The following is a 13360-nucleotide window of genomic DNA, read 5'->3' on the forward strand; positions in this document are numbered from 1 at the left end:
CTGCTATTGAACTCTTAGATGGTAGAAAAACAGCTATAGCCTTTCACCAAAATGGATGGCCAAAAAATACTGTTAGAAACAACTGTGAGAGTGATCCTCATTTATACATGTCAACTGTGAGATTGATTCTCATGTTCACCTCTTAATTGGCAGTTTATGAATGTTCTACAGTATAGAACGTTGATATGGAATCACGAGTCTGCCAGTGTGTCTATGTTGATTTCATTAGCATTAAATGGGTGCTTTGTGGTTCACAGCCATTTCTGAAGTAGACAATGCTGAATGTGCAAATCCAACCACAGTTTTCCTTTAACGCAGACAAGTCCGGGATTAAATCTTTGATGTGCTTACACACTTTCATTTGAAATATTAGACAGCTAACAATACATACTTCTGCAATCTATTAGTTCTTTGAGCTCGGTACACGTTCTCTACTGGGAAATGAGGATATTGTGTGTGTGCGTTAGTAGAGTCCAAAATACTAATGTCTCTGCCTCTGCATGATGTGCTTGTTACACATAAACCCCCCTCCCCAACCCAGGTGTGTGCAGGAGTACAAGCTGGGGGGGGACGGTCGCTCCTGTCTCCTCCAGACAGAGAACTGTGAGGGGCCAAAGTGCCAGAGGCAGGACATTCGTTTCAATGACACCCTGTTTGGGGAGATGCTGCACGGCTACAACAACAAGAGCCAGCAAGTCAACCTGGGACAGGTCTTCCAGATGACCTTCCGGTAAGTTCTCCCCCAAAGGAGAATATGTCATCCTTATTACTGTTGTGTACCTGTGGTACCTTCACAGGGGATGTTAACCAAGCCATATCACTTTGTGACATCTGGCTTTGGCTTGTCGCTTTTGGGATACAGCTAGGTGGCAGGAGCTTTCCCAAAAATGTTGTGGCACCTGCAGTGGTATTGGGCTGACTCTTGGTGGCATGTTGCTTTGACTATTTAGACCTGTACTTTACACCACTGGGTTTTTAGACCGGGTGGCATGACAGAGATAACGAATTAGACTAAAGCAGAAACAGGCTGGTGCCCAGACTTTTTCATTGGTTAAGTGACTCTATGGACCCGTCGTGTAAGTTTTGTCCACTTTTGTATGGTTGAAGTCAGCATATAAACTGCCAAAAACAATGCATCCAAGTTGGAGCATTGCGACATTCGTTCTCATCAGTCCCACTACACAATAAGAATCCCAATGAGATCTTGGCGGTTCGAATTCACAGGATGTATTCCAGAGAGGAATTTCAGGATAAGTGTCAACATGAGTAAAAGCAGTGTTTTCTTTTATCAGTACTGGTGAGTGAGATATCTACACAGTGGACAATCCTATTTGCAGATCTAACACAGCACAGCACAGCGCTGAAGTTTCTCCATTAGAGGATGAGTGTTGAGACAGACAGCACTGTCAGCCCTCTCAAAGCCCCAGTGTCTGGCTGATAGCAAAGACAAATGTTAGCTGCAGGGGGACGCTGCCATAATCAAAGACAACGAGGCACACACACACACCAACATGCACGCATACAGATGCACATGCACACACTGTTGCTTGCACACACACGTGCGGGCACACACACACATATACACACACTTACAAGGCCAAGAAAGTGCCTTTCAATCAAGCACTGTTGATGAGCGCTGTCCAGTGATGATAACAGGGATGATAACAGGGATGATAATGCTAGTCTAAGCAGTCCAGAAGATTTGTTTCCGCCATCAGGTCAACCCAATCTGCTTCTCCTGACTCTCATCGATCTGACTGAATTGTTCTATGGATTATATGGCTGCTCTCATCTCTTCCAATTATGATCATAGGATAACCCACACAGTCTGAACAGCTTTCTCCCACTCTATAAATATTGTGTGTATGACTGTATTTGTCCAAGCAGAGGAGAGAGTCACCATTGACAAATGTCAGATCTTTTTTGTTCTGAATGACTGTGATCAAGGGGACTCATTCATTTCATAACAAACTAACTCAAAAGGTTAAACTAGGATGGCTGTTATTGTATGATATAATAAGTTATTATTCAAATGTCACAATAGCAAAGCCAAGCTGAGGTGTGAAAGTCCATAATTATGTCCAGAAGCTATTGTTTGTTGCATGTATCAGTATGCAGGTGTTGAAAAGTTCTGACACACTGTTCTTTTCATCCCAATTAACCCTTGGATAAATATGTTTTGTCTTAATAAATGTCTGTCAATATGTCATTTTTCCCTTTAAAGCTGTAATTCTTAATGCTGCAATCTAGACTCAGGTGTAGACGTAATATAGTAAATGTAAATCTGTCTCCATTTAGTATGATATGTTATGAATTGCAATTTTTTGTGGCTAACGTTAGCTAGGTGGCTAACGCTAACATTAGTTAGGTGGCTAGACTAGGGATTAGGGGTAAAGGTTAGGTTTAAAGTTAGGAGTTAGAATTAAAGTATGAAGGTTAGGGTTAGCAGTTGAAAAGTAGCTAAAAATTAACAAGTAGTTGCAAAGTTGGCAATTAGCTAAAATCGTCTGTGGTGAGATTTGAACACACAACCTTTGGGTGGCTAGATGTTTGATGTTGCTATACGCCCAACCATCCACCCCGACCAACCTCCTGTGATGTGTGAAGCTGCCCACCTCTGCTTCATCAACAACAGCCGTGGGGCGGACAGTGGCACTGGTTCCATCTTTAAAACTGCAATATAGAAAGCTGCAATAAGTCACTAGTGGTCATCCAGTGTGATGCAACAGTAACAATATTGTGCCTCTAGCCTGCCTGAAAACCGCTATATTCATTGGTTTTCATTTTCCCTGTCGGGTCAGATTTTCCCGCAAGATGTTATGCTGCTCATAATGAGCAGGTTGTGATAGGAGAACACTGAGGATGGATCAACTCCACAATGTTACTCCACAATGCTAATCTAATTGACAGAGTGAAAAAAGAAAGCCTGTCCATCGTGTTTGCAACAAGGCACTGAAGTAACATTGTAAAACATGTGGCAAAGCAATTAACCTTTTGTCCTGACTACAAAGTGTTAAGTTTGGGGCAAATAATACAACACATTACTGAGTAGCAATCTCCATATTTGCAAGCATAGTGGTGGCCGCATCGTTTTATGGGTATGCTTGTAATAGTTAAGGACTGGGGAGTTTTTCAGGATAAAACATTTCCAGAATGGAGCTAAGCACAGGCAAAATTCTAGAGGAAAAGCTGGTTCAGTCTGCTTTCCAGCAGACACTGAGAGATGAATTAGTCTTTCAGCAGGACAGTAACTGAAAACACAAGGACAAATATACACTGGAGTTGCTTACCAATAAGACAGTGAACATTCCTGAGTGGCCAAGTTACAGTTTTAACTTAAATCTGCTTGAAAATCTATGGCAAGATGTGAAAATGGTTGTCTAGCAATTATCAACAACCAATTTGACAGAGCTTGAAGAACGTTTTAAGAATAATGGTCAAACGTTGCACAATCCAGGTGTGGAAAAGGTGATTCTAACACGTATTGACTCAAAAATATATGATCAAAATATATTAGTGTCTTATTTGTCGTACATTTTTCTTCAAATTTCTCTTCCACTTTGACATTAGTATTTTGTGTAGATCTTTGACAAAAAACGGACAATTAAATCAATTTTAATCGCACTTAGTAGCACAACAAACTGTGGAAAAAGTCAAGGGCTGTGAATACCTTCTGAATGCACTGTAGCTAGGGCTGTGCCGGTCATGAAATTGCATCAGCCAGTGATTGTCAAGCAATGACCTCCTTTTCCATGTGGGAAAAAAATGGTGGACAGAGACTTGCTTGCTACGTTAGCTAGCTAGCTGGAATTTTCTACAAGGAATCTGCCTCCCCCCAAAAGCTTCTCCCAAGTGGGTATGATACCTACTCCAGTTGCCTGCTGCACTGCTGCCCTGGCCTGTCTCCCCCTGTCTGGTACAGGTATCCCCACCACACTCCCCCCTCTCTCCTGAGCTTTCACTCGCTTCCAGCACACACGCAGTGTTGGAGCGAGTGACTCTGAACTTACAATGGCTAGCCCCAAGTTTCTAATTTTTTCAGCCTGTCACTCCTGCAAATGCCCTAAACTCTCTCCTGCTAGCCCCAAGTCGTTATATGTCCTAAAACAATGGGACTCCCTAAGTCTTTCTCAGATTATTACCAATCCCACAATGTATGACTCCAAACACCCAGAAAAGGCTACTCTCCTTGATGTTATCCTCACAAATATTCCTGATAGGTATCAATCTGGTGTTTTCTGTAATGAACTTAGTGATCACTGTGTTCATAATGGCTGCTCAGTGAAACGACCTGTCCTGATTTGTAATAGACACTTATTAAAAATCTTGAATGACCTGGCCTCTGTAAATTGGTATAGAATCAGCTTGATCCCATCTGTCGAAGAGCTTGGGCCTTCTTTTTTTTATTTTCAGTGGTATTGTTAACAAACAAGCCCCAATAAGAAAATGAGAATTAAAAACAGGTTCAGCCCCTGGTTTGACCGTGATCTGGCAGCCCCTAAGTGCACTCAGGCTATCCGGAAGGCAAAGTTGGTTACTTTAAAGAACAGTTCTCTCTCTGTGGGTCTAACCCAAAAAGTTATAGAAAACGGTTAAAGACCTGGAAAAATAAACCCTCCTCCTAACAGTTGCCCACTTCCCAAGATGACATAGCAGTCAGACGTCCTTTGTCGTTGTCTTATCGTGTCCCATATACTGTATATATATATATTTACACCTTTCTTCGCATATCTTTCATATATTTTATTTTCCAAAAACTCAACTTCAAAACACTCTCCTGCAACCCGCCTCACCAATTTAAAAAAAATATTATTATTTACCTCAAATCTGAAATCCACAATAGAAGCTAACCAGAAGCTAACCAGAAGCTAGCCAGAAGGTAACCAGAAGGTAACCAGAAGCTAGCCAGTTTACAGTTTGTGGTCATCAGCTATCCCTTAGCTCGAAATCTATCGCCAGTTTTGTACAACGCGACTCAGACCAGAACATACCGGACCTATTTTTGTCTCCATATCTCAAGCTCTGGACATTTACACCTGGATCGCGCAGCTAGCTAGCTGCTATCCGTGTGACTATTGGCTTACGTCGATCCCGGAGCAAACATCAATTATTCCGAAGCTAGCTAGCTGAAGAGTTCCATCAGCCACTCCTGGGCTACAATCACCTATTCAGACCCGTTTTACTGCCTTTGCGGAGCCCCACCGGGCCTTCACGACTACCGGCGTTATCTGCCTGAGGGAGTTAACCAACTGGCCCCTCCGTCTGCGGCCCGCTAATCGTTAGCTGTCTTATCGGCTGCTATCTGAGAGAGCCTCTAGAGCCTCTATCCCTGCTCACTATACCTTATCCAACCTTTCAGTTCCACCACCCACACATGCGATGACATCGCCAGGTTTCAATAATGATTCTAGAGACAATATCTCTCTCATCATCACTCAATAGGTTTACCTCCACTGTATTCACATCCTACCATAGTTTTGTCTGTACATTATACCTTGAGGCTATTTTATCGCCCCCAGAAACCTCCTTTTACTCTCTGTTCCAGACGTTCTAGAAGACCAATTCTCATAGCTTTTAGTCGTACCCTTATCCTACTCCTCCTCTGTTTCTCTGGTGAAGTAGAGGTGAATCCAGGCCCTGCAGTGCCTAGCTCCACTCCTATTCCCCAGACACTCTCTTTTGATGACTTCTGTAACCGTAATAGCCTTGGTTTCATGCATGTTAACATTAGAAGCCTCCTCCCTAAGTTTGTTTTATTCACTGCTTTAGCACACTCTGCCAACCCGGATGTTCTAGCCGTCTCTGAATCCTGGCTTAGGAAGACTACAACTACAACATTTTCAGACAAGATAGAATGGCCAAAGGGGGCGGTGTTGCAATCTACTGCAAAGATAGCCTGCAGAGTTCTTTCCTACTATCCAAGTCTGTACCCAAACAATTTGAACTTCTACTTTTAAAAATCCACCTCTCTAAAAACAAGTCTCTCACCGTTGCCGCCTGCTATAGACCACCCTCTGCCTCCAGCTGTGCTCTGGACACCATATGTGAACTGATTGCCTCCCATCTATCTTCAGAGCTCGTGCTGCTAGGCGACCTAAACTTGAATATCTTTAACACCCCATCCATCCTACAATCTAAGTTTGATGCCCTCAAAGTCGTAAACACGGGCACCCTCATAGATATGATCCTAACCAACTTGCCCTCTAAATACACCTCTGTTGTTTTCAACCAAGATCTCAGTGATCACTGCCTAATTTCCTGCATCCGTAATGGGTCAGCGGTCAAACGACCTCCTCTCATCACTGTCAAACGCTCCCTGAAACTTCAGCGAGCAGGCCTTTCTAATCGACCTGGCTGGGATATCCGGTGTTGTTGTATGTGTCGAACTGCTTTGCTTTATCTTGGCCAGGTCGCAATTGTAAATTAGAACTTGTTCTCAACTTGCCTACCTGATTAAATAAAGGTGGGAAGAAAATGCTGATGATATGGTTATTACTGACAAGGAGCACATGGCTGAGCTCTTTAATAACCACTTTATTAAGTCTGGATTCCTATTTGACTCAGCCATGCCAACATTTCCTAATCTGCCACCCCTTCTAATATGACTAGCTCTGATGCTCCTCCATCTTTTTCCCCTGCCCCATTACAAAGTTTCTCCCTGCAAGCAGTCACTGAGTCCGAGGAGCTCCTTAAACTTGACTCCAAAAAACATCTGGGTCTGATGGTTTAGACCCTTTCTGCTTTGAGGTTGCTGCCCCTATCATTGCCAAGCCTATCACTGACATGTTTAACCTGTCTCTCCTCTCTGGGGACGTTCCCATTGCTTAGAAGAAAGCCAAAGTGTGTCCTTTATTTATAGGGGAGATCAAGCTGATTCTAAGTGTTATAGGACCATTTCTATTTTGCCCTGTTTATCAAAAGTGTTGGAAAAACTTGTCAATAATCAACTGACTGGCTTTCTTGATGTCTATAGAATTCTCTCTGGTATGCAATCTGGTTTCAGCTCAGGTTATGGATGTGTCACTGCAACCTTAAAGGTCCTAAGCAATGTTGTGCTGCTATTTTTTATTGACTTGGCCAAAGCTTTTGATATGGCAGACCATTCCATTTCTGTGGGCCTGCGAAGGAGTATGGGTGTTTCTGAGGGGTCTTTGGCCTGGTTTGCTAACTACTTCTCTCAAAGAGTATAAATTCAGCCTGTCTCAGCCACAGCCTGTCACCAAGGGAGTACCCCAAGGCTCGATCCTAGGCCCCACGCTCTTCTCAATTTACAAAAACAGCATAGCTCAGGCAGTAGGAAGCTCTGTCATCCATTTATATGCAGATGATACAGTCTAATACTCAGCTGCCCCCCCACCCACTGGGATTGTGTGTTTAACACTCTACAAACTGGTAGACTGGTCATCTCTGTATACCCGTCGCAAGACCCACTGGTTGATGCTTATTTATAAATCCCTCTTAGGCCTCACTTCTCCCTATCTGAGATACCTACTGCAGCACTCATCCTCCACATACAACACCTGTTCTGCCAGTCACATTCTGTTAAAGGTCCCCAAAGCACACACATCTCTGGGTCGCTCCTCTTTTCAGTTCACTGCAGCTAGCGACTGGAACAAGCTGTAAAAAACACTCAAACTGTTTTATCTCCATATCTTAATTCAAAGACTCAATCATCGACACTCTTACTGACAGTCGCATGATGTATTGTTGTCTCTACCTTCTTGCTAGAGGTCGACCGATTATAATTTTCCAACACCGATAGCGATTATTGGAGGACCAAAATAAGCAAACACTGATTAATTAGCTGATTTCTATATATATATTTGTAATAATGACAATTACAGCAATACTGAATGAACAATGAACACGTATTTTAACTTTAATATAATACATAAATACAATCTATTTAGTCTCAAATAAATAATGAAACATGCTCAATTTGATTTAAATAATGCAAAAACACAGTGCTGGAGAAGACAGTAAAAGTGCAATATGTGCCATGTCAAAAAGCTAACGTTTAAGTTCCTTGCTCAGAACAGGAGAACATATGAAAGCTGGTGTTTCAATATTCCCAGTTCTTCAATATTCCTAGTTAATACGTTTTAGGTTGTAGTTATTATAGGAATTATGACGCATCGACTATTTCACTCGATACCATTTAGACTATTGGATGTTCTAATAGGCACTTTAGTATTGCCAGCCTGAGCCTAATCTCAGGAGTTGATAGGCTTGAAGTCATGAATAGCGTGTGAATCAAGCATTGCTAAGAGCTGCTGGTAAACACAGTACAGTTTGAATGAATGCTTACGAGCCTGCTGCCGCCTACCATTGCTCAGTCAGACTGCTCTATCAAATCATAGACTTAATTATAATATAATAAACACAGAAATATGAGCCTTTGGTCATTAGTATGGTCAAATCTGGAAACGATCATTTTGAAAACAAAACGTTTATTCTTTCAGTGAAATATGGAACCGTTCGGTATTTTATCTAACGGGTGGCATCCCTAAGTCTACATATTGTTGTTAGATTGCACAACCTTCAATGTTATGTTATAATTGATGTAAAATATATCACTAGCCACTTTAAACAATGCTACTTAATATAATGTTTACATACCTTACATTACTCATCTCATATGTATATACTGTACTCGATACCATCTACTGCATCTTGCCTATGCCGTTCTGTACCATCACTCATTCATATCTTTATGTACATATTCTTTATCCCTTTACACTTGTGTGTATAAGGTAGTAGTTTTGGAATTGTTAGGTTAGATTACTCGTTGGTTATTACTGCATTGTCGGAACTAGAAGCACAAGCATTTCGCTACACTCGCATTAACATCTGCTAACCATGTGTATGTGACAAATACATTTGATTTGATTTGATAATTATGTAAAATTCTGGCAAAGTAGTTTGCAACCAGCCAGGCGGCCCAAACTGTTGCATATGCCCTGACTCTGCGTGCAATGAATGCAAGAGAAGTGACACAATTTCCCTAGTTAATATTGCCTGCTAACATGAATTTCTTTTAACTAAATATGCAGGTTTAAAAAAAATATACTTGTATATTGATTTTAAGAAAGGCATTGATGTTTATGGTTAGGTACATTCGTGCAATGATTGTGCTTTTTTCGCGAATGTGCTTTTGTTCGATCATCCCCCGTTTGGCAATGTAGGCTGTGATTCGATGATAAATTAACAGGCACCACACTGATTATATGCAACACAGGACATGATATTTAACCGAGTAATATCATCAACCATGTGTAGTTAACTAGTGATTATGTGAAGATTGATTGTTTTTTTATAAGTGTTTAAGTTTAATGCTAGCTAGCAACTCGTGTAACAGGTGGTCAACTTCTCTTGGCTCCTTGCTGCACTCGTGTAACAGGTGCACTCGTGTAACAGGTGGTCAGCCTGCCACGCAGTTTTCTCATGGAATGTCGGCCATAATCGGCGTCCAAAAATGCTGATTACCAATTGTTATGAAAACTTGAAACCGGTCCTAATTAATCTGCCACGCCAATCGGTCGACCTCTACTTCTTGCCCTCTGTGCCCAATAATGTTTGTACTGTGTTTTGAGCTGCTACCATGTTGTGCTGCAGCTGCCATGTTGTGTTGCTACCATGTTGTTGTCATGTTTTGTTGCTACCATGCTGTGTTGTCATGTGGTGCTGCCGTTATATGTTGTTGTCTTAGGTTTCTCTTTATGTAGTGTTGTGGTTTCTCTCTTGTCGGGATGTGTGTTTTGTCCTATATTTTTACATTGGACAGCCCCCGTCCCCACAGGAGCCTTTTGCCTTTTAGTAGGCCGTCATTGTAAATGAGAATTTGTTCTTAACTCATTTGCCTAGTTAGATAAAGGTTAAATAAAAAATAAAAGTTACATAAATTCAATAAATAAAAGCAAGTAACTGTCGGTCTCATGATAATTGACCATTAATTAACATGAACACATTTTGCATCTCCTGGCTTCCACACATACAAGCCACTGATGCAGACCTTTGGAACATCTACAGTATATGCTTAATTTAGAGTTATTTATGTAACTTTAGTTGTTCTACAAACGTTGGGCTATATGTTCAGATCTTTTATACATTATAAGGCTGCATGATGCAACTCTAATGAAATGTTGCTTGAAAGGCATGAGCTTTTTTGTGCAGGCTGTACACACTTCATCAGTCTCTCATTAACCTCTTTGGGCGAAACGTGCATACAAAGGAATCTCAAAAGTTACCAATAAACTTCATCCAAACAAGTCAAACAACGTTTCTAATCAATCCTCAGGTACCCTAATATGTAAATAAACAATCAAATTTAAGACAGAGAATAGTATGTTCATTACCGGAGATAAATAACGAAGTGCGCTCCGTCATCCACGAGCACCACAAGACTACAGTCAAAATGAGAGCCACCTAGATAAACTACAAATTATAGCTAATTTTTTCAAAGAACAAGCCTGAAAAAATTTTGAAAGACTGTTTATATCTAGTGGAAGCCATAGGAACTGCAATCTGGGAGGATTTCCTTTGATTTTCCCATAAACAGACATTTCAATGGGTGGTCAAAATCTGTATGGATTCTCCTCTGGTTTTTGCCTGCCATATCAGTTAAGTTATACTCACAGACATTTTTGTAACAGTTTGAGAAACTCCCGCGTGTTTCCTATCCAATACTAACAATTATATGCATATCCTAGCTTCTGGGCCTGAGTAACAGGCAGTTTACTTTGGGCACCTCAGTCATCCGAACTTCCGAATACTGCCCTCTATCCCTAAGAATTTAACAATTTGAGAAGCAATTGTGTATACATTTCCCGGCGGCATCCCATTTGTGTGGCCATAATGCACCCTAAAAAAATCAATGCCTTTTGCATCCCTTCTCCCTAAATGCAGCCCGCTCCGAAGCACCTTTCATCTGACTCACATAGCTCTCCATCACATGATTGGGTCTTTCTCACAGACTACAAGTGAAGACCGACACATCGGGGATGCAACTGTGCTCTTCTTTATCCAATTCCGAGGTGCATATTAAAGATATTGGAAGAACTGTCGACATTTACTTTTCGTCAGCCAATAATATGAGTGTTGACGAACAGCAAAGCACTGGAATATGTTAATCTAGTCTACCCCATAGAACAAAAGTTGACCTATTCTGTGCGAGAAATAAATATTCCAAACATAGTCTGGGACGTTTGTAGGATGTGATACATCACAAATTAGTACAACCACTAACATCAAAAATATGTTTTTACGCAATGTGGCTGACGCAACATAACGTTTAGCTTAAGATGTTGATAAACTAATAGTTTATTTCTTAGAAGCACAGCAATGCGCACACGGCAGTAGGCTTTATGCGTGAAATTTCCATTACCGGGAAAACACCATTATCAAAAGTGCACTAATGCATGTAATGCTTTTATTATAAAGGTGCATTTTTATGGTGAAAATTAAATTCCCCAAACTTGAAAATCACGCGCTGTATTCAGTATGTGTGCCAGTTAGGCTCTACACTTGTTGTAAAGCAGATTGTGCTTCATTTTAAGAAGTTGACCTTGACAAGTTGACCTTGACAATGTGGGCGACTAAGAACCTGAAAGAGTAAGAAAAGGCCTCTCTTCCTCAAGCGTCAACATAATTTTCTCAGTTGGGTAAAAGGAGAGTGGTTGAGCAATAACTTATTCTGAATACCTCTTGCAATTTCTGCTATGCTTATATCCTCCTCAATGTGATGGATTTTTTTTGAGACAACAAAAGATTTCCCCCTGCTGTGTATGATTGCTACTGCCAAAGGTATTTAAATAGCATGGCATTCCTCTAAGCATCTACTTTCTATTTCTTAGGGACTTATATCTGTGAGGGAGTTAGAATAAAATAAGCATACAAAGTGATGCGAGGTCACTAACCAGGTTTCCATCCAACCATTGTATGTGAGTTATTAAAGTACATTGGATAAAAAAATGTTAGGACAGGTCTGATGAAAACAGAACATTTGTCGGTGAAATTTCCAAATGTCGACCAAATTAAATACACTTAGACAAGGTAGAATCTTTTTTTAATAATTAATTATGCTTTTGTGCACATATATTGATATTATATCAATCCTTTCGAAGTAAACTTGGAGTCACACGACGATATGTTGTGTGGTCCTCCCACTATGACTCTGGAAAGCATGCAGTTTATTAGGCTACAGAGGAAATAACAGGGTGGCGAAAGTGCATTGAGCTTGATGCTCCTTTCAAATAACTATTGAGGATCTTATTCTGGTGATATGTTGACCAGTACTTGGCTGCCTTTTGACAAATACAAATTATCTCACTCTTTTGTCCATAATAATGTCATAATGTAGGCTAAACCCGAACTGTATCTGTGAACTGTTGGCTAGAGCGCCCATACCAAAACCAGAGTGGGCGCATTCGCAATTTAACATTTTGTTTTTGTGAAAAAAGCATAAGTAGATTTGTTGATGCAATGGAAACCCATTTAACTTGTATTTTCTATAAAGTACGTGGGAATGTCACTACAAAAGTTATTTTATGTGCACCACATCATCTCACACAGCCAAGTCAATTTGATGGAAATAACGTTATACAACAAATTAGGGATATTTGGGCAGTCTTGATACAACATTTTGAACAGAAATGCAATGGTTCCTTGGATCAGTGTAAAACGTTGCACATACACTGATGCCATCTAGTGGCCAATGTATATTGCACCTGGCCTTTCTCTTGCATTTCTAAGATGATGGTACAAAAAAAAAAAAATCTTTGTATTATCTTTTATCAGATCTATTGTGATATATTCACCTACATTCCTTTGACATTTCCACAAACGCCAAAGTGTTTTCTTTCAAATGGTACCAAGAATATGCATATCCTTGCTTCAGAGCCTGAGCTACAGGCAGTTAGATTTGAGTATGTCAAGAAGGAGAGTGATGGAGAGCTGCATCAGATGACCTGGCCTCCACAATCCCCAAAGCTCAACCCAATTCAGATGGTTTGGGATGAGTTGGACAGCAGAGTGAAGGAAAAGCAGCCAACAAGTACTCAGCATCTATGGGAACTCCTTCAAGATTGTTGGAAAAGCATTACAGGTGAAGCTGGTTGAGAGAATGCCAAGAGTGAGCAAAGCTGTCATCATGGCAAAGGGTAGCTACTTTGAAGAATCTCAAATATATTTTGATTTGTTTAACACTTTGGTTACTACATGATTCCATATGTGTTATTTCATAGGTTTGATGTCTTCACTATTATTCTACAATGTAGAAAATAGTACAAATACAGAAAAACCCTTGAATGAGTAGATGTTTAACCTTTTGACCGGTACCGTAGTCGAACAGTAACTGAATGCC

The 13360-nt window shown here is 40.7% G+C and overlaps 1 protein-coding gene across 5 annotated transcripts in view; it reads left to right on the forward strand.

Moving 5' to 3' along the window:
* Nucleotides 1-13360, forward strand: part of LOC118387540 (astrotactin-2-like) — a 396009-nt gene that overhangs the window by 200307 nt on the left and 182342 nt on the right. For 4 of the 5 annotated variants that reach the window (XM_052459840.1, XM_052459841.1, XM_052459842.1 and 1 more), the window contains one exon: nt 542-730. The exons of the other annotated variant lie outside the window; for it this stretch is intronic. In XM_052459840.1, the coding sequence (XP_052315800.1) occupies nt 542-730 (189 nt within the window). The remainder of the gene's footprint in view (nt 1-541; nt 731-13360) is intronic. 5 annotated transcript variants of the gene reach the window in all.

The sequence above is a fragment of the Oncorhynchus keta genome, chromosome 13, assembly GCF_023373465.1.
Source record: "Oncorhynchus keta strain PuntledgeMale-10-30-2019 chromosome 13, Oket_V2, whole genome shotgun sequence".
Taxonomy (NCBI): domain Eukaryota; kingdom Metazoa; phylum Chordata; class Actinopteri; order Salmoniformes; family Salmonidae; genus Oncorhynchus; species Oncorhynchus keta.